Source organism: Rhineura floridana, chromosome 2 (assembly GCF_030035675.1).
Source record: "Rhineura floridana isolate rRhiFlo1 chromosome 2, rRhiFlo1.hap2, whole genome shotgun sequence".
NCBI classification, from domain to species: Eukaryota; Metazoa; Chordata; class Lepidosauria; order Squamata; family Rhineuridae; genus Rhineura; species Rhineura floridana.
The window spans coordinates 218,927,800-218,954,241 of NC_084481.1; the positions used below are offsets into that span (position 1 = coordinate 218,927,800).

The following is a 26,442-nucleotide window of genomic DNA, read 5'->3' on the forward strand; positions in this document are numbered from 1 at the left end:
AATTACGCATCACATGCAGATTATGTAACTGAAACATGACCCTCCCCCCAAGCTTCTTCTGGTAGGGGCAATTTAGAGAGAAGCAGCAGGGAGGCTATGCTTCTCTCTTCCCACTTGTCTCAAGCCAAATCACTCTGGGGGGAGTCTTGTGGCAGCTGGGGAAAGAGTGAAGCACTCCCTCCCCAGCACTTCTTGACTTCATGCCCCCTCTGGAAGCCTCTTCTCCCAGGGAAGGAGGATTATTGGGGTTCAGTTACACACATTTGATAGTAGCAGGAAACCACAGGAGGGGAGAATGCTTCCCATGGGCATCTGGTTGGCCACTCTGTGAATAGGATGGTGGACTACACGGGCCATTGGCTTGATCCAGTAGGCTCTGTTTATGTAAGCATGCGATCTGACTAACGCTGCAATCCTTTATATACTGTATTGGGAGTCCTTTCCACTGAAATCAGTGTAGCTTATTTCCAATTAAGCGTAGGACAGGGCATTTAGCACAAGGTGGCATACAGATAATGAAATATTGACTAATTTCTGTTTGTCAGGCTCAGATCTTTTACAAAACCTCTAACTGGAGTCTAAAAATAAGCTGCTTAAATGTTTGCACTGAGCTATGTTCATTATACTTCGTTAGTGATGTTGCACCTATTAATTCTATTTCTTATAAAAACATTTTAAACTTACACCTAGATCAGAGACTGTTATAAACTCCTGCTAGCACAGGAGAAATTTGTTTTTACATTGTGTTATACAGAATATTCATTATCAAGAGAAGGAAGAGAGCTTAAACTTGACATGAATTATCAAGAAGAAAGCATAAAATACTTTATTAAGAATATGTGATGACTTTGTACACATCAAAACAAAGCTATACATAAAAAAGGTTATAACACTTTCTGAAAAGCAAGATTCATACACAGTCTAACATGTCAATTAAATGTTGAGAAAATCAAGGAACAAACAGCACAATCTGTACCACTAAGTACTGGGACTTAAAAGCAGCTGAAGTGCTGGGACTCATTTCAAGAGTTTGTGGATCACAGCGAAAAAATGCTTAAATCCAACAGATCAGAGGGAAGATAATTTATCATGGTTGCTGGCAAAGATACCAGAACAAGGCTGCCCACATCGACTCTTCTCCTAAAGCAATACAATCATAATCTGAAAAAAATTAATATCATGATGCTTAAATATTCAGCAAAATCATATCAGTTTGTTTATTTTGCTACAATGTCATGGCACTGCCCACAGAAAAGCCTTGGGGGGAAATTCAGACCTTACGTTGGTCCAGCACTGAGTAATTCAACAGCAGGTAATATCTTTAGCCCACTGAAATGAAATGTAGCATGTTTCCACGGTTGGCTGCATATTAAATACAAAAAGTACATTCTAAAAAGCACAAAACAAGGATTTCTTACAATCCACATACCAAACTTTTTGGTTTCGCTTATTTAGTTTGCTAGTTTATTCATGCAGAAACTGATTAATTATACTGTACCAAAGATCTTAACATAAGTTTAAGTGCTGCACATTTGAACATATGAGCTAGATATTCTTCTTTAAAAAGAAAACTGGGAAAGTTAAGCTTTTGTAATACATTGCTATTGTAATATCTCCTCACCTTCATTATACTCATCTTTAAGTACTTTATCTGTAGCTCCAACAGGCTACACAACTATGAGAAGCAAACCTTAAGAATGCCTCTAAATAATGGGAGTCTTTCTAAAATTGTAAGAGCCGCATCCCCCTGGCATAAAATATATGAACATTTAAATAGGCTTACATAAAAACAAAAGATGAGATCACTGGAAAAAAATAAGCACCATGGATCTGTTACTGCAACATATTAACAGCACTGTTTAGTTGTCACATCCTAAAATAAACATTAGATCTGCAGTCTGATCCAGGAGCTCCTTGTTCACTGTGAGAGCTCCATGCATGGAAGTTATCACATGAACAATGGCTTCCTCACCGAGTTTGAAGCAAGGGCAGTAGAGTATGCAAAACAGAATGGGAAAAACACACGTTTGAAAATTAAGTGACTTGGGAAATCCAAGTCACATGGGAACTCTATAGGCATGCACATATAGCTTTGGCTCAAAGCCTTTACGACCTACTGAAAGTGAAACACTTTTAGTTATAGTTGTTAACCAATTCATTAAGGATACAAACGGGAACAACACAATAAGGTAAAAGTAATATTTCAGAATCAGCAGAAAAGGACAAAGGAAAGGCATTCATGGCAAAGTGTCGAAGAAGTCTATTGTTTAGGATTGGGTTCTATTTAACCTGGACCAAAACTGAATCCATAAATTTCCTTGGCAAAGGTTTGCTAAGCAAGTGACTATAAACACACACAAAAAGATAACACCAAGGTTTGAACAAGCGTTTTGTCCAGCAAATACGGTAGAATATTTCTGATCCCTATTAGAGCTGAAGGGTGGATGTAATCCAGATGGTACAGAGGACACTTCACTGCAAAGCAGCAGCATGATGCGGCGACAGTCATAGCTATAAGGTGCTGTAAATTCAAGTGTCACTTAAAAGGCACGTCTCCTAGGGATAGCCTTGCTCCTTTTAATTGCTATTTAAAACTCCTACAAACACAAATCCAAGATCAGGATGTGGCTACATTTATAAAGCCATTTCAAAGAAATAATCTTCCATAAGCCAATAATTTTGAAGATAGAACCTGTGTGAGAAACTAAAAATACTATGATTGGTGCTGGTTTTTACCTTCCTGAAACTACAAACAGGAAAGCTTTAAGAATACGGTCAGACACAATATGGTCTGACAGTTAATAAGCTGTAAGGATTCGCTAAGGATGGGGGAAGCAATAAGGATGCAGTAAGTTTGGGGGAAAGAAAGGAAGATATAAGAATCTATTAAGGAGCGATACATGCAACTAACTCAACACAGCTAACACGACTGACAACTATGTTTCAACCAAAACAAAACACTTTGAACTGTTCGCTGTTCCAATTAATTGAAAGGCTAAAAAAACTAAGAAGAATAGACTAAGCACATCTAAGGCATGTATGTGCATGCTGCCATCACACATAGCTAAGGGTATTTTCATAGCTCACTGGAACAAAACAATTCAAAGGGACTAAACTCAAAATGGTCTGGGGTATACAAGAAACACACAAAACCTTGAAAAACACCAATGGTTCCAGGCCAAGTTCTTGTATAAAAAGCACTTAGTTTTCTATTAAGTCAAAAACAGCAAGAATTCTGGAAAAATGCAAAGAATAATTGAGAAACTGCCCAGTGTGACAGGAAGCAAGTGATTTTAGATACCACAAAATTATGCTAAGGTGGCTCCACAACCATGAAGGGCCCTGTTCTGGGGGTGGGGAAGGGTGTCTCTTGACTACTGAAAAACATAGTTTAATTCTTAAGAAATCTATTTTTCAACCTATGCTATGACTTCTGTCTTTAAAGCCTCACCATTCCTTTCTTCTGGTGCAGCCCTGGTTTATAAAAGGAAAACTTCTTTCAGAATGACCAATCAGAATCAGTCTAGCTGCAGACTATCTACTCCTATCTGAATCAGTATATCACTTTAGAATGTAGCTTGCTGTTTATGCCTATACGCCAAAACTTACCACATACAGCCGTATAATATTAGACCCAAACTATTAAAAACCGCATGTAATCAAGCCAAACCTTAGGTGACAGATTAGCGAGACTAAATCAAATGCACCAAAAAAGAGCCATGAGCAATTTGCATTTAATCCTTTGGATTGCAACTGTGCTGTGTCAGAAAAAATTGACTTCTAGGTTGGTTTAGGGCTAACAGACATTAGCTCCGGGTCTTCTCTTCATTAGTTTTGTTTCGACTCCTTTAAGAAAACAGGATAGACAGATTGCATTCTCTTACAGTGTAGAAGAATTGCATACGGGATGGTTTGGCAGTTCTGCAACTCTTCGTCACAAATCGCTTGAGCTACACATTCCAGGAAAAAAAGATGGCTGTGCCTAAAACTGTAAGACAAATGGCATATGGATTGCTGTCATTGCCTGACTGCAACAACACGAGACAGCTGCAGCATAGCCCAGTCCAACATTCACTAGGCCTCTAACAGATGAGTAAATAATGCAACTTTTGGGCTTGTGTTGTCTGTGGGTGACTGGATGGTGTAAAGTGCAAGATTAAAAGCAATGTCCAGCACAAGACCTCTGTTATTTAATATTCCCATTCATCTGTTTTCATGTCTAAGTAGTAAAGAATATTCTGTGCAAGCTTCACTGCCTGTTTCCTGGCTGCTTTTGAGTGCTCGTCTCCTTGTGGGTCTATAGCATCAAGGGCTAGAAGCTGTTTGGTGAGAAGTTCTTCCAGTCTCATGTAGTTCTTATCAGTTCTGTTTCCATCAAAAGACAACACCTCTTGCTGAATTTGGGACACATTTCCAAGAATATTCCAAACTGCTTCGTGCGATGCAGGTTCCGCTTCCGTTTGCTCTACAAACATTTGTCGTTTGACAAGTGCCTCCTTTAAGTCAATATATGTTATGAGTGTCTGTACTTCTATCACTGCTCGCCTCCTGGCTTCTCGGATGCATGGATTTTTGCCTGGACTCACTTCATCCAACTGTGCAATTAACCCCTGCAGTTCTGCTTTTGACCTTAGGTATAAATCTGAAGCTCGCTCCACTTTTAAAAGGGAGACATGAACCTCTTTCATCTTCTTGCGGATTTCTTCTATTTTTATAATGCACCTGTTTTGTGCCAAGTCATAAGCATAAGTGGTATCAGCTTCTTCCTCGAGATCCAAGTATTTCTGCAGTCTGTTGATCTCCTCCACAACTTCTTTACGGTAGTTTCTTATTTCTGGGTGACCACATACATCTAAAGCATCCAGATCGGCAATCAGGCCAGTGAGCACACAAGACAAATGTCTACAAGTCTCATTATTGTTTACTCCCATTAAAACAGCAATAAGGGTTCCTCTCGCTTTGTTCACATCAACCATGACAGAATTAATCTTGGAAACAGAAGGATGTGCATCACTGGACAATGGCAGGGAAGGCTGTTGCTTTGTACAACTGTCTATAATTTCTTGAACAGCACATACTTTGGTCAGAGTGCGGTATCTAGCTTTCCGTAGAGAGATTTTCCCTCCAGTTTTCACCTGAGTGAGCCTAAAGATGACATCCTGAATACCTTCTTCGAATTCCTCAGTTACACAGTTGCCTCCTTTGTAAAAAGTTGTGATTTCTTGTTCCACCAATGATTGTGCTTCACTAAATATGGACTCAATCTCCAACCTTTGAGGGTGGTTTGCATTCTGCTCCAGGTCCTTCAGCAGTTTTTCAGCTTCCTGGGCAGCCCTCTTCCTGGCTTGTTGAACATCACCTCTGCCTTCAGCATCCACAGAATCAATTTCAAAAAGTTGCTTAGTTAAAGCCCTCTCTAGTTTCTTGTAAGCTCTGTCATTGGACAAACCACTGAAGGCTATTACTTGTGATTCAAATTCTTTAACTTCTTTCTGTATTTCTTGTAGCCTTTTAATGGAAGGATGTTGGTTACCCATATCCATTCTTTTTCTTCATCCAGTTCCAGCAGAGCTATAAATAATACAAAGATACAATCAAATATAACCAGTGCTTGAAACACATCCCTGATCGCTAGGCAATATTTCCAAAATTTAGCTTTTCTGTTCTAACTCTGCAAAGTTTAATGTCTCACTTTTTACCACCATATAGCCTTGGAAAATACCCATCTGCAGACACAGAGGACTTATTCTATGGTTTTCTCATTAAGTTTAGCAGGATGAAAAAAGCATGGCATCTCTGGATTTTTTTACAAAAGGTATTTTAAAAGGCATCTTTTTGTTTAATAGCACACACTAACTGTCTGATCCTATGCATGTTACCTCAGGCTGCAATCCAATACACTTACCTTGCAGTAAGTCCCATTAATCCAATGGACCTTACTTCTGAGTAGACATGCACTGGATTGCACTGTAAAGTAGTAAGGTGTAGCTTATTTAGCGGCCTTTCCCCCTCTTAAGTAAGGCTGCGATTTTAAGCACACCAATAGGGCTTTCTTCCCTCTGTCTTTAGACATCACGGAGGAGGCAGAACAATGTGGCTGATGCACTGAGGAAGAAAATTAAAGACGATATTGCCATCTGCTTCAGAAACATTACTCTGCTGGTGCCAGAAAAAAAGCAACAGCTGAACAAGGAAAGGCAGAAGGTACTTCTCATCCTCTTCACTTGCCCTGGTCAGACTAGTAAAGAGATACATGACAATATAACCACCACAGTCAGAACTTCACTTGCACTTCCCCTTCTCCAGTGCCTGCAGCAATCAGGGCAGCTGTGCACTCCCCTCATTTCAAAGCGCAGCAACCTGCCCTTCAGCCGCTCAACGCGTTGAGCTTCTTGCCGATCTTCGCCAACTCCTTGTCTGCTTTCCATACGGCCTTGTCTTCAACTTATGAGTCTGCTGCTCCTGGCCCGCCCCCCGTACCAAGTAGCGCAACAAGTCAACCGCCCACCCAACCTACACACAAAAGTCTCCCCCCCCGCGTCCGCCGCGTCCTTACCCCAGCGAGAAGCCCCTTGGGGGAAGCGAGTCCCGGTGCACAGAGCTTGATCCCCCGCCCCCTCTAACAACCCTACATTCCTGCAGGAAGGAAGCCGGGAATCAGCCCCGAGCTCGGGCCGCTTCCCCCGGGCGGAGCGCGCCAGCAACCTCCCTCCCCGCCTCTCTGCCCCGAGTGACTTCACAATGCCGGACAATCTAATTCCGCCTTGACCGCCCGAGCCGCTTCTCCGGATAGTCACGGCAGAAAGGGTAGGGGGAGCAAGCAGGAAAAGAGGAGCAATAGGCTCCAGGGGGCCGGAGGAGGGCGAGAAGAGGAGGGAGGCCGGCATCCGCTTCTCCCTCCGCCACTGACTTTGGAGGCCTGTAGCCCCCCTCTCCAACCCGGGGCTCCCTCTCACATCCATGGCCTAATCGTGGTTTTCTCCCCCACCCCATCAGGCCTAACCCTCCCTATGCAGCAGCCTCCGGCCCCTCCTCTTATCCCCCCAGTTCTTCCCCCACCACGGCAGTTCTTCCCACCCTGCTTTCTAATTCTACCATCGGTGCCAAAATCCGCCACGCCTCCAACGCCGTTATTTCCGCTCCACGCAATCCGCCCCCCCCTTCCACACATGGCCCAGCTGATTTACCCAGCCAAACAGGGAGGCTCAGCCTCTTTCCTGCGGTCGCCCGCCCCTTCTCCCCTGAGCAAACCACGGCGCCTACCAGCCCGTTCTGTCTAATCCGCCCCAAGGGGGGAAATTAGGAGGCAGGGATAGGAAATGGAGGCGCCTGACGCCCCGCGTCGTCCCACAACTTTCCCCAGCCCATCTTAGACCCTTCCAAGTTGCGCCGATGGGACCGGCCCGTGAACCTTCCACCTTTTCGCACCAAGCCATCCCCACCTAAGCCCAGTAATCCACTTGGGGGGCTGCAATCCTCCACCACATTGCTTTGGAAAAAAGCCAGCAGACGAGAGAGAGAGACTGGTAAGGTTTATTATCACCATTAGTTGGAGCAACTGCCACTGAGTAAGGGACGATCCCTACTATGCCCAGCCTCTCTATTCCAAGGGTAGCCAACGTGGGGCTCTCCAGATAATTTTTATTACAATTATATCCCACCTTTCCTCCAAGGGGCTCAAGGTGGTGTACATGGTTCTCCACCTCCCCATTTCTTCCTCACAACAACCCTGTGAGGTAGGTTAGGCTGAGAGTGGTCACCCAGGGAATTTCATGGCTGAGTGGGGAATTCGAACCCTGGTCTCCCGGGTCCGAGTCCAACACCCGAACCATTACACCACGCTAATGTTGGCCTACAACGCCCATCATCCCTGGCCTTTGGCTATGCTAGTTAAGACTGATGGGAGCCAGGAATCCTGCAACAGCTGGAGGGCATCACAGTTGTCTATGCCTGGAATAAGCCTTTCCTCCTGCCACCCTAACTTCAATAATAATTATGAAAGCAACTTATATGCAACCTTTCATTTCAAGAAGAAATGGGGAAGGGCGGTAGCTCAGTGGTAGAGCAACTGCTTTGCTTGCAAAAGGTCCCGGGTTCAAAACCCACATCGCCAAGCGGGGCTAGAAGAGACCCCATCTGAAACCCTGGAGAGACGCTGCCGGTCAGTGCAGACAGTACTGAGGCAGATGGACCAGTGGGTTTGACTCGGTATTAGGTAGCTTCTTATATTCCCAGTATCCCTCTCTATCACACAGACACACGCACAGCAGCCTAATTTCCATACTCACCCCCTTCCTATTCCAACCACAGCACCGCTTTCCCCACGTCTAATAATCTCTCGCACACACACGCTAAGACCTACCAGCTACACAACCCCACAGCCGCACCCACACCCACGTGCTTTGTGGGTTCTCGCCACCGCTTCCCTAGTCTCTCAACCAAAGCCAAGGGAACGCCCCCCTCCCTCTCTCCTTGTACCTCGCCCTTTGATGTCCCCCTACCCTACCCTACCGACAACCCCCCCCCAGAGTACTACCCTTCCAGCTCAGTTCGCTGCGGCTTGTCAGTAGGCCGAGCCCCCTCGCCCACCCCCACCGGGCTTTCCCGATCCCTCCCCTCACCTTTCTTGTCACCACATCGCTCTCTTTCAGGCGCGACTGAGGGAAACAAGACCATTCCCGGTGCGCTCCTTCTCCTCCTGTCCTGCTGCAGCGGCCATCCCAGAGGTCCGGACTTGTTTCAGTCTCGCCGTCGCCAAACTCAAGGAGAGACACAGACCAGCCAGCCCCATCGCCGTCTCGCCTCCTCCTCAATTCCCCAGCTAGCCATAACTGGGGGTGGGGTCAAACCTGAGACTCTAAGCTAAGCTCCCAGCGCGCGTGCGCGCATTTGTCCTTTTTGTTTCTCTCTCTGTCGTATAGCCGCGGCTACGAGGAGGTAGGTCGGGCGATGTCCCCCGTCGGGTGCTTTTACGACGTTGCCGTAGAGCAGAACGGAAACAAAGCAGCCGTTGCCAGGTCTTGCTTGAGGGATGAAGTAGGCCTTACTCTGCCGATTACCACTGCCTTTTTTGCGCATGTGCAAGGTTGGCTCTGGCGATGGCAGCGGCTGCAGGTAGCCGCCTTGTCTTAGGCTGCGCAACGGCACCGGCGGCCTCACGCTGGTCTTGCGGACGGTTTTCCTCCTCGTCGCCTGTCTCGTCCCCCGGGGGGTTGCCGCGCGCTGAAAGACCTGAGATGGGGGGTGTATCCCCGCCCCCCGAAAGCCGGGTAAATGGGGCAGGAGGCAAGAAAGATTGCGGGGTTTATCATAGACGCTAAACGCCGGTGGCAAAATACCGGTGGCTTCTTCAGGGCTGTAGCCCTATTCTAAGCACATTAATTCGGAAGCAGATTAAACACAGTGAGCCTTACTTTGAGTAAACATAGATAAGGTTATTAATGCTTGTATACGTTTTAAACTACGGCTGATTCTCAATTTAAATAAATCTTTTGACTTTTCTTTTTCATCCCACTCTTCAAAGACATCAGAACCACCCCTTTTTAAAGTGTATTCATTACACTCGATATTCTGCCTTTTCCCCAGTGATTTAAAGGCAGCATATATGGTTCTTCTCCCCCCCCCATTTTCTCCTCACAACAACCTGTGAGGTAGGTAAAGCTGAGAGAAAGCCCAAGATCCCCCAGTGGCTGGAGTGGGGATTTGAATCTAGATCCCCCTGGTCTAACACTGACATTCCAATGGCTATACCACTCTGGCTCTTTTATCATCTTACATGCCTAATAATCTTGTGAGGTAAATTAGACTGAGAGATGGGAACATAGGAAGCTGCCTTATATTGTGACCCTCAATCCACCTACAGTGTTTATCTGCACTGACTAGGAGTTGGTCACACTCTGGAGTTTTTCATGGTCCTACATGGAGTTGCTAGAGGTTGAACGTGGGACCTTTTGCATGCAAAGCATGCGGTCTACCAGTACCACTGAACTACGGTGGAAGTTGCAGTCCAAAGCACCTGGAGAGCACCAGGTTGGGGAAGGCTGGTACAGTGATTGGCCCAAGGTCATTGGAGACTTCAACTTTTGTTTCCCTGAGCTGCCTCCTACCCCTAGGACCTCCTTGGATCACTTCCCAGCCAAGGCAATTTTTGTTAACACTCTGTGACCCTTTCCTTCCTATACAAAACAGTTAGCATGCTTGTGCATGTTCCATAACATCACAGCAACAGCTTCGTCAAAGACTGGTGAACAATGGCTTCCAGATGATGGCTGGCAACCACTTTTTAGCCTTATTTATTCATGTCAAAATAGGCAGAAACCTCTGTTAGCTGAATCCAGAATTGCTTGTGCATGAGTAGAGCTCCCACATTATTTATTTATTTATATTTGTTGCACTTCTAAACTGCCCTTCATGCAAATGAATTCCAGGGCAGTTTAGGAGCATATTAAAAAATTACAGATAAAAATGTAAACTAACAAATATTAGGACAAAATGTAGCAGCAAATAAGATAAAATACATCACATAATATTCCCCCAGTTCCAAAACCTTGGAGAGTCTAATCAGCACCAATAACAGCCTGGGTGAATAAGTGTATTTTGATTTGGCACCAGACGCCTATTGACATAAAGGCTAACTGTACCTCTAGGGCAAGGAATTCCATAGTTTACAGCGAAGGCCCTGTCCAATATCACTATGCAATGAGCCATTCCTGCTGACAGGACAATAAGAAGGGCATCCTCTGCGAATCTTAGGGCCTGGGTTGACTGGTAAAGGGAAAGGTGTTCCAACAGATACTTGGGTCTCAAGCCATGTAAGGCTTTGTATGTCAACATTAACAAAAATAGGTGAAACATGATCCTGCATAGATACTTCAGACAACTTCCTAGTAGCATTCTGCACTAGCTGAAGTTTCTGGGCTGTTTTTAATGCCCTGTAGAGAATTTTACAGTAATCTAAACACAAGGTTACCAGGACATGTGACACTTGGCTAGACTATCACTCTCTAAGAAAGGCCGTAGCTGGTGAACCAGAAGGAATTCATAAAAGATTCCTCGCCACCTAAGCCACGTGGGCTTTTCGTGACAGTGATGGATCAAGGAATACCCTCAATCTAGAACTTGAATTGATTTTAGTAGAGAAAGAAGTTTCGTGTGTGTGTGTTGCTTTCTGTGTGAAGAGTTGCACTTTTAAGAGAATGGGGATGCTGTGGGTGCAACATACTGTTTTTCCTCTACCTGTCTTGGAGAGGAAAGTGGGTGCTGCTTTGTGAAATGATAGCTCATTATTGAGTCAGCTTTAGAACGTGGTTTCTCCTTACCCATCCCAGTAAATAGTTGGGTATTAGTACAACAAACATGAATATAACCACAGACAAAATTAGAAGGAAAGCTACTTAGGTATATGTATAATTTGTAAAATGATATTTTGGAGTATAATTGTGAGTCCAATATTGACAAGCCACAAGTACCCATGTTGTATGGGTGACAGTAGGTGTGTTCAGTTATTTGCATGAGGCCATAAATGCTCAAAAGTGTAGAGAGGGGCACACGTGCAAGTCCCATTCTAAACATCCTCAACACATTGCATCCTCATTCCTGACCTTTCCTGTCTGCAGAGGTCTTCTACTTGCAGTTTCTTGAACATGAGTAGATGGTATGCGATGGTACTCTTTGTGTTTTAGCGAATGTGTGTAACCCTGCACACCTCCCCTGAGTAACACAGGAAGATTGGAGCTGACATGCCAGCTATCATTGGGGCAGAGCTTATGTTCACAACCCTGCTTTTAAATGTAGTGAGTGTGTTAAGGCACATGTCTAATGATGGCTCCTGTGATTCTTTTACAATGTTATTTGCATATTTCAAAGTATCTCAAAGTTTGATTGGGATGGGAACCCATGTGGGCCACATTCCAAATAGATCATGAACTGGTGGGCTATTCTAAAATGCATATATCATATTGTTATCTATTTGCATAACTTTCTTCTATAAACATGGAAAATTGCAGGGTTTAGTAGGTGGACATCCTACAGTACTACAGTGTTCCTAGTCAAGTCCACTTGGAAGTAAGGCCTATTCATTTAAATTGGATTTACTACCAATTAAGTGAGAAATTGAAAACATGGGCTTAACTTGAGCTCCTGTCTTCAGTTACTATGCAAACATTTTATTAGATCTTGTATCGAGCATATGCAGGAATTGGTGCTGGATGCAGGTCAGCATTGTGAGAACCTCTGCTTTAGATAATTTTACTACACATTTCTCTTGTGGATGTCAGAGGTGTTCAAGATGGGTTGTGCTCCTTGTCCTGCTACATGGTTAAAGTATGGTCATCAGACTTACTTTAGAGATTATGATTGCTATTTTTTTTTCTTCAGTCAGAACTGGAAGTTATGCATTCCAACAAATACAACTGACTGCGTGGTGCTAATTCTCACTTAACATTTTGTGTCTTAGGTTTTCAGATAACGTTAAAATAGTTTGAGATGGTTTTGTACATTAAAAAAGTACTATATAAAATCAAATACCCCTTTTCTTTTGTTTTTTAAGGCTTCAAATTTTTGCCCTCCTTCACACTCTTGCCACGATTGGATTGGTCCTCCTCATCGATGTTCAAACCTCCGACCAGTAATATTTTATATTCCTAAACATGAGTCCCCATTGGAACGAAGACTTAGAGAGCTTAGACAGGAAACTCAGGTTTGGAATCAACAGTTCTGGGCAAACCAGAATATATCATTTCAAAAGGTGAGCTTGTAGAGGAAATGAAAAACCACTTGGTGGTGCTGGAAATCTTTAAATGTTTGCAGGGAGAATTGCTGAGATGCATCCAACAGTGGTTTTTCTTCTGTTGCTGTATAGTGTGAGGCCTGATCTTGGTATCATGTAGAATAACATAGAAGAATATGGTTTTCATTTCTAAATTCCCCAAATAATATATTTAAAATGCCTCCATGATAAAAAAAAAATCCCAAATTTCATAGCTTGTTTACCATGAACAGGTTTAGTGCATTTTTCTTTTGCTGGGGAAAGTACTGCTATGCAAATTTGATTTATTAGTCTTCAGTATTACTATTAACTATTTTATTTTAATTTATATTCCACCCTTCCTCTTTCAGAGTACAGGGTGGTGCACAACATGAAAAAATACAACACAGCAATATACTGTAGAACAAGCAATTATAACAACTAAACTACCAGCACAACTACAATATAAAACAATAATGATAGCACCAAAACTGCAGGACATAAATCAAATAATATCACAATATGAGCAGTAGACTCTAGTGTATGCACATAATGTGCCAAAAGCCTGAGTAAAGAGACATGTCTTTAATTGCTGAACAGAACTTAACAGTGTGGGAGCTAGCTGTCATTTCTCAGGGAAGGAGTTCCATAGCCTCAGTTCCAGCACTGAAAAGGCTCTGGTGTTATGTGATCCCATTTCACTACCCTGTTCACCAGCCAGGCAACTGTATTCTGTATCAGCTACAGCTTCTAGACTGCCTTCAAGGAAGCCCCATGAAGAGTGCATTGCAGTATTCTAGCCACAAGAATACAGCTGGTATAGCACAGTGGGGAGGAGAGCCTGGCTAGGAGTCCAGAGTCTGCGAGTTCAAATCCCTACTCGTGTCTCCTGGGTGTCGAGGGCCAGCTAAAAATCACCCCCACAGTGAGTGGCTCAGGGGTTATGTGCCCTGCCACCTATGCAGCTGTGGGCAAGCGGCATAGTCCCAAGGAGCCCAGTTGCCCCCCAGTTGCGGACAAGGAAGGGACTGGCTTGTGCATCTGTGGCAAGCTGAACAGGTCCTAGCCAGCTGGGGAGGACTAGCCTCAGAGGGAGGCAATGGTAACCCCCTGTGAATACTGCTTACCATGAAATCCCTATTCATAGGGTCACCATAAGTCGGGACTGATTTGAAGGCAGTCCAATTCCATTTCAGCCACAAGATTATTGGAGTGTTGGTCACTGGTGTGAGACTATCCCAGTTCAGAAATAGTCATAGCTGGAGAATCAGCTGTAGTTGGATGTAGGTATTCCTAGCCTTTGTGGCCACTTTTGAATCGAGAATGTCTCACCTATGTACCCCATCTAGAACAGTCCATCTCCATAGTTCTCAGACTGGTGAAGTGGACATCCACATTTCCTTTGTCTTAGCAGAATTTGGCTTCAGTTTATTGCCCCCCCCTCCAGCCCATCACTGCCTCCAGGAGAGAGCTGGGTATCAGCAGTGTATTGGTGTATGGTCCTCTCCCAGTCCTGCCATCATTTTACTCATATCACACTAAATAACTAACCCAGTAAGAAGTTATCCTAGTGAGTCCTTTGTTACAGATTGCTTATTTGCAAAATAATCCCTACATTGTTTGCTGAAGATTACCTAGTGAGCCAGTAAATATATTTGGTGGAGTGGGATCAGGAATCATGAAAAGTCCTATACTTGATAGCACTCATGGGTGAGACGAAACTAATATCCTACTAATACCTCAACAACCTTACAATCTAATATTTCCTGATCGTATTTCAGGAAAAAGAAGATTTTGTTTGCTCCAAATTGAAAGCCAAAGGTCTACAACTGAGAGATGAAAAAGGTTAGATCATCGGTTCTATATTTCACAGTACTTTCTTAAAGGAAGAGTTCAGATTTGGTGTAGATTTTACATTTTATAAAATGTCCTAATGTAGAGTAAATACTGAGCTACACAACAAAACACAACAACTAACTTTGTTTTTCTGGAGAATGGGTGTTACTCCCTGGCAGTGTATTTACAAAACAGAGAAAGACCTTGTGTCAAAGGAGAGTGTAATGACAATCTTATGTTGCAGCAAAAACGTGGAGAGGTTACATCTGAGTTGTTCCTTGTTGTGCTATGAATCTATAACTACTCAGTTTCTAAGGAGGGAATATTTTTCTGCACTCAGAAAAATTCCATAAGGCAAGTCACTATTGTAACTGCTTACATACAGGGAAAGCAAACGGAGATTGTGATTTAAACAAGGCTGAGCAAGAAGCCCATGGCAAAACTAAGATTACAACCCAGGTGTCATAGACTTTAGTCCAGTGCTATGTGAGCCTTTCTGTAATAAACCTTGCAAGATATTTGTGTTTAAATGTATGTCCTGGCATGATTTTAAAAAAATGTTTTGACTCTGGGATTGTGAAACTTTTCTTTCAGGCCAGAAAGTAACACTGAATGCAGAAGAAATGGCTGAATTTTACAAGGTGTTTTTAAGTAAAAACTTCAAAAAACATACAGCTTATAACAGGTGAGAGTTTGATTTCTGGAACAATCTTTTATTTGTGAAGTCAGTTCTACCTTTCTCCTTCGTGTCACCCTTTAAAACCACTTTTTAAACAAAGCCTTTTCTGAACCACACAAACATTGTTTTCCTTGCTGCCAGCTGATTCCACGTATCATAATTCCATTAATAATGGAATCTTTGTTTCATCACACTTTATCATATATGATTTTCCTATTGTTATACTAGGCACCATACAAAAAATTAAAAGGCATAATCCTGTCTACAAACTCACAATTTAATAGGACAAATATACAAGGAAAGGAATTTGGGAAGGAAGGCAGTAACATCAAATGTAACATCAAATACTGACCAGGAAAGAATAACTTTCTCAGGCATTTTAACACAATATTTATTTTGGCTGAAATCCTATTCATACTTGCCTGGGAGTAAGTACCAGGGCTGTGGAGTTGGTACGCCAGACCTCCGACTCATTTTTCTACTGTCCGACTCCTTCATAAATGGCAAATGTATATTAACTAGTAATAACAAATTTACTGTAGTAAAATGGTAGCACAAGGTGTTTCATCACCACCACGTGAATCCAGAGCTTGGAAGTTACTTTTTTGAACTACAACTCCCACGAGCCCAATCCCTGGGTCTGATGGGAGTTGTAGTTCAAAAAAGTAACTTTTCCAAGCTCTGGATTCACGTGGTGGTGATGAAATGCCTTGTGCTACCATTTTACTACAGTAAATTCGTTATTACTAGTTAATACACATTTGCCATTTATGAAGGAGTCGGAGTCGGTACATTTCTACTGACTCCAACTCCACCCAAAATTGCTTCCTACTCCACAGCCCTGGTAAGTACCATTGAACTTAATAGAGATTACTGCTGAGTAGATATGTGTAGGATCATTTTGTTAAGACATTTTTATTTTGTCTTTAAAACAATTTTTCCCCAAGGTACATCATAAAAGAGGTTTTGAAATTACATGACATGGGATTAAAAACCCATCACAAAAAGTACTAAAATGTTAGTTTATTCTTTCAGTGTTCGATTAGTACCTCATAAAGTGATTGTTAGTTGATCCTGAAGTTGTATTTGCACATGTGCACACATATGTTTGTATACATACCATGCATTCAGTGTAATGATTGGGTTTGATTTGATAATAACACTGAAAAAACGGCTTTTAATCACAGGAAAAAACCCAAAGTTGCAGCATTAAAATATCTTTAAAAATCAAATGTTTGTCATTTGTTGACATTCTAGGGTTTTGTTTTTGCAGAAAAACAACAATGTGCTGTGGCATAAGCCACAGCAGTGTTTGTTGCTCATTATTTTTTAATCCCAATAGCCACGCATTTAACGAGCATCTTGTTTCCTGTAGTTGAGGGGCCCACTGATCATTGGGCTGGAGAACTGTTTGATCAGCTTATTGCTTCCTAGCATGTCACCTTTTTTCCATTACACAGCTTGGTCTTAAAAACTAAGGCTGTAAGGAATCTTAGGTTTAAGGAGTACTTTGGTGCTTACATTATTTTATAATGTGGATTAGGACAGTCTAATAAGAGAAATTAGACCATTTCCTCTGCATCAGTCAAGAAAATATTATTTGGGTTAATTTAGAATGTCGTTTAATATAAACATAGCATACTGCCACATTACAACACTTGCAAGAAGATCTGTTTTGAGGCAATAATGGAGTATTTGGGGGACAAGGAGAAATAAGGAATCAAAAACATTATTCCTTAACATTTACTGTTTAAAATAAAGGACACAAGATAAGAGTTGGTAATGTGTAATAGAAGTCAGATTTCTTTGCATTCCCTCTAATAGTGGAGTGGTTGAGTACTTTAATGCCGACTTCTAGCAGCCTTAGAACACGAACTGTGCAGAGGAAGAGCATGGAATATTGAGAAAAGAGTGAGTGTCAGTTTAGGAAGGACTGTTGGTACAGGGTTGGAGAGCGAGACTAGAGAGAGCAGGAGGGAGAGCAGTGGAGTGAAGAAACTGAAAATAGATCTGAGGAGGAAAAAGTAAAGGGAAGAAAGCAGTGAAAGGAGAGCAGAAGAAAAGTGAACTATGATTGTCTGAAAGGACCTCACTAGCTACTGCAAACTATCGTTCATTCACCTGCTTAACAAACTGTCCAAGTATTCAGCTGGGTTTGGGATGAGCTATGGTGGATGTTTGCTTTTTGTATTAGTTATAATTGTTCTTTAACAACTTTATGTTAATATTTCTTACGTTTATGAGTTAAAGAAATATTGTGACATCTGCTTGATTCCATGATTTCCAGTGTGCGCATAGAATCATAAAATGGTAGAATTGGAAGGGGCCTACATGTCCACTGAGTCCAACCCCTTGCTCAATGCAGGGATCCAACTTAAAGCATATCCAACAGATGGCTGTCCCGCTGCCTCTTAAATGCCTCTAGTGTTGGAGAGCCCACCACCTCCTTAGGTCATTGGTTCCATTGTCGTACCACTCTAACAGTTAGAAAGCTTTTCATGTTGTTTAGTCGAAATCTGGCTTCCTCTAACTTGAGCCCATTATTCTGTGTTCTGCACTCTGGGATGATTGACAAGAGATCCTGGCCCTCCTCTGATACTGTTTCAAGTACTTGAAGAGTGCTACCTCCCTTCCACCTTCCCAAGGCTAAACATGCCCAGTTTTTGGTCACTCCTCATAGGGCTTTGTTTCCATTCCCCTGATCATCCTTGTTGCCCTCCTCTGAACCTGTTCCAGTTTCCTGGTCTCAGAACTCTGAGGCATTACGGTGTCTACCAGTTTGGAAGGTAAAATGGGCCCACCCAAAAATAAGGGAGTAGTTTCTACATACTGTGAGACCCTAAGTATCAGAAGTATATATAAGTTGGTAATTTATAAGAAAAATATTTTAAACTGTCAAAATGGCCTGTTAATGACCTGAGGGCTTCCAGGATATACAGAACATTGAGGTATTGGGTATCAGTTGAGAAGAAAAAAGAAATGTGGAGAGGGAGAGAGAAAAAGGAAAGGGAGTTAGCCTGCTCAAACCACTGAAGTTTATAATTAATATCCTGGAGAAGAACTTTGCATGCTATGAGGGTAAGACTCCCTTCCCTGTACTATGCAAGGATAAGTAAGGAGAAAGGAAAGGAAAAAATGACATCTTTCTTTTTGAAATCCCAGAACCTCCACCCAGTGTATAGTTTTAAAAGGTTTCAGGTTTAGGGCTGGCAGACCCAAACCTGAGCCTGCTAGAACACAAGAAATTGCTGTTTGTCCATCTAACCCAGTATGAGCTACTTTGACTGTCAACAGCTTTTCAGGTTCTCCAGCAGCTGCTTTTTTATTAGCACAGTAGGAGAAGACCTCAGGAGACAGGTGCCCTTTTTCCATTCCCTTCTCATCTGGCCTTAATAGGGCTATAAGGTTCATGTTCCTGGCTGGAACATTTTAGTTTCTTGTCTCACATGCTAATCTAGTGCATTGAAACTTTCTAAAAAGATGATTATTAAAACCTAAATGTCTTTGTGAGAAAAAATACATCTTTTTCTAAAACTTGAGGGCTTTTCTCCTTATGCTAACCATTCTTGGAAATAAGTTCAATAAATCTCAATGGGGCATAGTGTGCTCTAAAATTCTGGTAAAGGGATATCCATAGAGGATCAGACAACAACAAAAAATAATTTCATATGGATTATGAACCCAGAATTTGCAAGCTCTCCAGAGGTAATAAGACTTGATAATTTAATATGAAATCGTTTATAAATACCGCACTTCAGAACATTGTTTAAAGGAATTGATATGGGCAATATCCAACTTAAGTCATGCTCAGAGTAGACCCTTTGAAATCAATGAGTCCTGAATAAATATGTTTACTTAGGTCAAAGGATTTGATATCATGCACAAATCTTTGAGACACACACACACAGTTGGTTAGTTATTATATATAACAGAACGGTCCTTTACATAGAATGAACTGGGATGTCCCGTAAGCCAATTCTTTCCTCTCTGCACTGGTATCTCATTACATTATTACAGCTTGTGCAACTACAGATATAATTAGTCATCAAGTTTCTTTAAAAGCCTATCTGCAATATGAACATTCTTGCCTGGAGCAATGCATTATCAGACATGGATTATACAGTGGGACATCTGAATAAGCACTTTAAAAACTAGAAATATTTTTGCTTTAATTGGGCAAGGAAAGAAAAACCAGTGATTAAGACAGGGCTGCGGTCGGTATGCCAAACCTTCGACTCCGACTCCTCTATTTTTCTACTGTCCGACTCCTTTGTAAATGGCAAATGTATATTAACTAGTAATAACAAATTTACTGTAGTAAAATGGTAGCACAAGGCATTTCATCACCACCACGTGAATCATCAGGCTAGATTGATAGAACATAAAATATATTTATTTGATTAAAATTTCTGAACAAGAAAACTTTCCTAAATTCCTATCAAAGTGAATGCAACAAACTATGCATTTAATAATTTAAAAAAAGGTTTTTAACAGAAACATAGGATATACCTTAAAACTAAAGAATATATAAAATTATGACTAACAGAACATAATACATAATCTGTCCTCTTACAAACTTTTTATAATTACATTACCAAATGTTTTCCTATAATTTCTTTAATAAACATATGTACTACAGAATTAGGTCTAATAGACCACAAAATTATTTATTTGAGCAAAGAAATGAACAAAAAAATGCTGTCAGATGAAAACATACAAGACACTGTTACGCACTTAATATTTTTAATAAATCTATGAAGAATTTGCCCTCAGAAAAAGAATCGCCTCAATCAGATCCTCCTTCATGGATGCCCTCAAATCTGATCTAATTATTCTAAGAGCAGGGAACAACCTCTCAATACTAACTTGGGTCGGTGGCAAAGCAGTAACCACCAGGGCAACATCTCTGACAATTTCAGGATATAAGGGAATGGCTTCTTGCACTGTTAGTTTTGATGAACGATCACATTTTTCTACTTCTTTTAGTGCAAGTGAGAAATTTTGCTGAAATTTACTCAGTTTGTTCTGCATGGGTTCAGAGGAATCCTTTTCTATGTGGCGACGCTTTGCACGCTCCTTGTTATCCAAATATTTTTCAAAATCAAATTCATCTTCATTTGATGAGGCTGAAGACATGGCAACACTAACTTCTTCCTCCTCCTGACATTTCTGTAACCCAGTCATCCTAATGGCTACCTCACACAGAGCATCTTTCCCTTTAGTCAGCTGTTCATCATCCAGCAGAATCCGGTGCATTGGGTCTACATAAACAGCTGCCAAAAGAATCTTGTTTTGTAATAATAGTGCCTCTCTTTGTTTCATTGAAGCAGCAATGCCATCTGCAATTAACCCTCCTCTTTGGGACAGGCGAAACATCAGATTCTTCCACTCCTTCAAGAAAATGCCTGGAGTTAAGTCCTCAGCTTGTAATTTTTTAGTCACTGTAAATGGGTGATGAAGCAACTCTTCCAATTCTGTCACCTGTGTCCACTGACCTTCGCTTAGTGTCACTTGAGGGTTGGCCATGACCACAAGAAAGGGTTTCGGGTCAAACAAGCGCTGAATCATTAAGTAGGTACTGCCCCAGCGTGTGGCTTGATCTATAATTGCCCCTTTTCCAGCGCGTCTCTTCAAAATGGAATCAACTTTAGGTGTTCTGGCAGCAGTAACTAATTTCCTCACCTTGCCAATCAGAGCAGCAGCATGACCTTCTTTCAGACTGTCTCTTATTGCCAGCTGCTGTGTGTGCACAACACAGCACGTGATGAATTTGGGACAGTTTTGAGGCAGCTTCAACAAGATCATCTAAAGGATCATCATTTTGTTGTTGTTCTGTAGCAACTTCAGTTTGTTCCTCAGTTGCAGGAGCATGCTCTTCAATTTCAAACATTCCTGTATCTCTGAAGTGTTCTTCTAGCTGTTGGTCACCTTCATTATCTGCATTCATTAGTTTAATTGTACATAACATGTTTGAAGCATTGTCAGTTACAATACAAAGAACTTGTTCATAATCTTGCAGAACCTTTTCCGCTAAGACCTGGAGAAACTCGCTGGTGTGATGAGCTTCTGCATCTTTTACTGCCAGTGTCTTGGTAACTATTTCATTCTTGTCACAAACAAATCGGACATTGGTGGCAAAATAGTTCACTCTGTGGCATGTGCAGGCATCCATTTTAAGAAATACAAAGCGTCCCCGAGAGTTTTTTTAAGTTCTTCCTTTTGGTTAAAGGCTTCTTCAATCACTATTTTTCTAATACTATCTCTTTCCAGAGAAACACCAGGTTTGCAGGCCATTTCTCTGTTCAGACTTATAAAAGCCGGTCGTGAAAATAATGATAAATGCACACCATCCTTTGCAACAAGTTCTATGATATGTTTTTTGAATGTATCTGCCGTCATTGTTACAGTAACTTTGTCACTGACAAAATATCTTGTAACTGATGTCTGAGAAGTTTTCTGATCCTTTGCTTGGCTGGAAGTGCTGGGCATTAGTTCCTGGCTTTTGCTGTTATCTTTCTCATTCACAACTTTGAATACTTCTGGATGAAAGCGCTGTAAATGTCTTTTTAAATTGGAAGCTTTCGTAGGAGCATGTTTATCGCTGCCTGAATATGCGCTGATCTTGGCATCACACCATTTGTCTTCATCTGGGTCTTTTGTCATACACTGACACACAAAATGTTTTCCATCCTGAGTTATGGTGAAACGTTCAAATACAGCTGACTTCATGGGAAGCTTCTTTGACATTGTGAATTTATATTTTAAAAAAAATTGTCAATCAAAATTACAAATATTTTTCCTGAAAAATAAAAAAGTATAAAATACAGGTATAAAATGATATATTTACCCAAAGCCCATGAACAGCCTCAGCTCATTCCTCTGGCCTTTGCACACCAGTTATCCTGAAAAATAAACCCAAAGCCCCAAAATGACAACATTCCTATGACAACCTTCCCAAAATGGCTGCCTCACAGAAGGTCTGCCAAAATGGCCACAAGGCAAAGAAAGGCCCAGTCACGCGGCCCCAAACTACCACCCATGCTCCAGCACTAACTGTAGGCCCCAAATGATTCAAGCCTTCCAGGCCCTTAACAAGCCACCAAGGAGGCCTCAAATGAAGCAGGCCTGCCAGGCCTAGCAGAGGCTCTCCCTGCCCCTACTCCAAACCTTGCAGTGCCAGCCCTCCTCCAGGCCCTTAACAGGCCAGCCAGACTGCACAGGAGGCTGCTAAGTGAAGCAGACCTAGCAGAGACTCTCTCTGCCCAGACTCCAAACCTTGCAGGCCCCTTGTCTCAACCGCTCCAACCCTCTCTCTCACGCTCCAATGCTGAGAAGCTCACCCACCAGGTCCTCTCTCTCCCGCCTTGTGTGCCACCGAAACAGATAACCAGCCAAGGCCCAAAGCGCGTAACGCGGCCTAGCAACCTGTTCTGTCTAAGGCCTAAAGCACCTAACATGGCCTAGCTACCTGCTCCGTCATCGCATCAGGCCAGAAAGAGGCCGAGGGGAGGTGGAGCAGGGCTTAAATAGCCACCCTGTGCCACCCTCTATGTGACAGGCATGTGTGGCCATGCCACGCCCAAAAGGGGAGGGGCGTTGAAGCCATGCCAGGTCTTCCCCAGCATGACTGCAAAGGCCCACCATTGCCAGAGCTCTTGGGTCTGACAATGGTGGGAATTGTTATAATATTGTAAGTTTTTTATTTTGAAGTCGGAGTCGGTACATTTCTACCGACTCCACCCAAAATTGCTTCCGACTCCGACTCCACAGCCCTGGATTAAGATGTCTCAAAACCTTTCATCTTTTTACTGTTATTAATGATTTCAGGATGGCTAATTGCGTGTGTTTTGTTGCTTTGTTTCCTTGGTTCTGAAATGTAGGGACTGGTACAAACGGAATTTTACAATCACATTCCTCATGGGACAAGTGGCATTTGAGAAAGCTTGCAAGAGATTTGGATTGAAAAAGTCTAAAGCTGAAAACTAAGGTCATAGTGCTGGGTATACTTGGAATAAGGCCTGATATATTACTGAAATCTAAATTGCACGCATGACCATTTCTTAGATTTTGACATTTGAAGCTACACAAATGCAAGTTGAGCTATACTTCTCATTGTACTTATACCAAGCCAACTGCCATTGTTTACACTACAGCATCCTCCTAGTTGAAAGCTTACTTGGTGAGATACGAAGTGTACCAAAGAATGGATTTTTGTGTGTGCGTGATTTGTACAATCTGTCTGTATGCTCCATTTTGTTCATTGCCATCTTGATCTACAAGCTGGTACTTATGTTCTAGTGTGGCTATATTTTGTAGTAAGAAACAAGACGGTATATGAGTTACACTTCAGGTGTAGTGGTGGTGGGGCTTCAGTTATAGATAGTTAGGACAAAGGCACATGATTATGATGAATGCAAAAATTCATTATTTCAAATTCATTTAGCTTTAAGAAATTCCTAAAAGCATATTTGTAGGCACTTTTTTCAAGTTAGTTCTTTACCACTAGTTTATAATATAACAACTTCTTAACACTCCTGGGCATTAGATAAACCAATGGCATTGTATTACATTGTCTGGTTGATTATTAATGCTTTTCTCACCAGTGGCTTTGAACTACATTGTGCTGATTTATTTATTATTATTCCTTGTATTCCTTCTGTCAATCATACTGTCAAGAAAGATAATGAATTGATATGCCCAGAAATGTAAGATTGCTTCTAAAACATCAGTTCATATTGGTAATTACTTTTAGATCACATACTGCTCTCCCAAGCATAAATGATATGTCAAATGATTATCCTAGATTAACATTGTATGTTGAACCAGAATCTTATATTGCATGCTAATTAGGCTATGTCTATATAGAGCATTAATGTCCTTGTTTTAAGCAGCATCCAGTCTCCAAATTTCACTTAAATCAGTGCACTGAAGGACACCAATCCTTTGCAGTCAGATGTGGTTTTATACTAAATTTGGTTTTTCAGGGAAGGCCACACTCTCATCTTTTCTCCATGGTTAAATGACAAGGAGTGCCCTCTACATACTTATTCCTCAGGATATAAAGTTGAAGGAAGACAGCTTTTTCTGGAGCTTGCTTCTACACACTCAAGGTTTTCTCCCTTCCAGATTTATTGACGGGGCAAAACTAATTCTTCTGAGGTTTTTGAGATTTGTATGAATTCTTTCAGCTTACATTGAGGCATCCATGAGTTCTGAAGAACATCACCCATAGGTTATGTGTCATTCTGCCCCCACCCCCAGTGGAAGGTCATATTAATACGTTGTCAGTCCTTCAGGATTTTCTGGAACATTCCCAAGAACTAGGGCTGGGGCAGATACACAGTCCTCAACACTAAATACACACTAGCCTCGGTTTAACAACTGTGAGTGTGCTGTTCGGATCACATCCTTCTGATCAATCTGTACCTTTTCTCTTGTGCTCAAATTTACCTCACATTGCTTAACCATGTTCTGGTGTTGTATCTGACCACCTGATCATGCTAAACCCTGATTTAAATTACAACCTGTTTTCCTGAAAATCTAGGTGTCTGGATATATTTTTTGCTTTTTTGTGTATACCAACCACTGTATACTTGCTGTGCACCAATGATTCTACCCATTTGTACGTTTTTGAAAGATGGATAAGTTGTCTTTGAAGCAGAGTATGTAGAAAAATGGTATATTATTAAAGTAATCGTTTTGACATATCAAAACCATACTAATGTATAAAGATCATATTCATCTGAGCAGCAAGAAAGTGTCATTATTTTTTCATGAACATAAGATAGCCTACTGTTACATTTCTGGCCTCTGCATTATAATTGCTGATTGTAAATCATACATCAAAGCGTTCAAGAACATGGACTTCCGTGCGGATTTTTCAAAATAAATTTGCACCTGCTCTGTAGCTGTAATAGCCCTCTTGTCTAAAATCAAGGCAACATTGGCTCTGATTGTCCACAGAGATAACAAAAACAGAGGTTTGCTTTCCAATGAGGTTTTAAATGCCGGCTTTCAAAAAACCTAATTATCTTTGTGATATCGTTCAATAACATAGTGAGTTTTCCGCGAGGATATTATAGTTATTTTAGTCGTGTGTAATTCTAGATGGTTTTTCTGTGATATGGAAATGGTTATTGCATTTGAAGCATGTTTTTAATTCCTGCTATGCGCTGGATCTCTCCATTGAGTTATTCATTTCCCTGGAATAGAGGAGGAAAGGGAATGAAGAGGCTGATTAAAGACTAACACGAATGTCTCTGTGTGACCGCAGCTCCTATATTAGATAATGTGTGTTTATAAATGAGCATATTAGTTAATGTAAAAAGTGAAATGAGCCTTCCTAGAATATTATTATTACCAGTGTATATTGTTAATTATTCAGTTTTCCATGTTATCTCCCCCTCCCGTAGTTTGTGTCTTCAGGCACCTAGCCAAAAATGTGCTATGCATGATTTAGCACCTAAGTCAGAAGTAGTGGAAAACACTGCCTGAAAAGAGATGCAGGGTTTGTTACAACTGTCCTTAAGCAATATTGTTTGCTATTCAGACTAGTGGGGATCATCAGCATACCTGTTCTATGGCTTGCAGGTGTCAATGTTTAGAATCCACATGCATGGAACATGAAAAATACTTCTGTCTAGCAGCGCAAAGAAGTGCTTCATTTCTAAGGCACTGAGCCTGAAGTCCAGCTGAAAGAAAATTGGGCCATACAGATGTACTTTGTTTCACAGCCAATGATGGCAACCACATCACAGGGTGATTCCAACAGTTGATTCAGTGTCCCCTTAGTGTACACTACAGAACATACACAGCCCTGTACCCCTGGGCTGGTTTTCCTTTTAGCCATCCAAGGGAATAGGCATCAGCGTGGTCCTAGTAAAGCAGGCAGGAGTGTAAAATAACCAGCCTCCGGGTGCCATGAAGTCCTATTACCAGGGCCTTTTGTGTGGCCCATGCTGCACTTCAGTCAGCCAGGGCTTTGTAATCTTTTTTTGGGCCCACAGGCACATTTGGAAATCCGAGCAATGGTTGCAGACACCACCCACCTCACAATGCAACCGCACATGCATGTACAATCATGCACTTAAACATCAGTTGCTCTGCACGAACTCAATCCCTATCAGGAAAGCTTGTGATATTCTCTCATATGACATCACATATGGAATCGGCATTGAAAAAG

At 41.8% G+C, this 26,442-nt stretch overlaps 2 protein-coding genes across 5 annotated transcripts; one reads left to right on the top strand and one right to left on the bottom strand.

Moving 5' to 3' along the window:
* Positions 1–796: 796 nt before the first annotated feature.
* BAG5 (BAG cochaperone 5) lies at positions 797–8,962 on the bottom strand. Of its 4 annotated transcripts, XM_061612264.1 has the most exons (3): positions 6,557–6,987; positions 5,906–6,105; positions 797–5,571 (listed from the first exon to the last, which is right to left on the bottom strand). In XM_061612264.1, exon 3 carries the CDS (start codon positions 5,541–5,543, stop codon positions 4,191–4,193), a length of 1,353 nt encoding a protein of 450 aa, XP_061468248.1. In that variant the 5' UTR covers positions 5,544–5,571; positions 5,906–6,105; positions 6,557–6,987; the 3' UTR covers positions 797–4,190. The 4 variants fall into 4 exon arrangements, with proteins under 4 accessions (XP_061468248.1, XP_061468246.1, XP_061468249.1 ...); XM_061612262.1 differs by lacking the exons at positions 5,906–6,105; positions 6,557–6,987 and adding an exon at positions 8,622–8,962; XM_061612265.1 differs by lacking the exons at positions 5,906–6,105; positions 6,557–6,987 and adding an exon at positions 8,289–8,348.
* Positions 8,959–25,006, top strand: LOC133377715 (cytochrome c oxidase assembly factor 8). Its single transcript, XM_061612278.1, has 5 exons — positions 8,959–9,269; positions 12,548–12,745; positions 14,527–14,590; positions 15,176–15,266; positions 23,141–25,006. The coding sequence occupies exons 1-5, from the start codon at positions 9,099–9,101 to the stop codon at positions 23,244–23,246; spliced, it is 630 nt and encodes a 209-aa protein (XP_061468262.1). The 5' UTR covers positions 8,959–9,098; the 3' UTR covers positions 23,247–25,006.
* Positions 25,007–26,442: the final 1,436 nt, after the last annotated feature.

Coding starts and splice junctions, on each gene's coding strand:
- BAG5 (XM_061612262.1), bottom strand. CDS start 5,543: ATGGATATGGGTAACCAACATCCTTCCATTAAAAGGCTACAAGAAATA.
- LOC133377715 (XM_061612278.1), top strand. CDS start 9,099: ATGGCAGCGGCTGCAGGTAGCCGCCTTGTCTTAGGCTGCGCAACGGCA. Junction 9,270..12,547: donor CCCCGCCCCCCGAAAGCCGG/GTAAATGGGGCA, acceptor TTGTTTTTTAAG/GCTTCAAATTTTTGCCCTCC. Junction 12,746..14,526: donor AGAATATATCATTTCAAAAG/GTGAGCTTGTAG, acceptor ATCGTATTTCAG/GAAAAAGAAGATTTTGTTTG.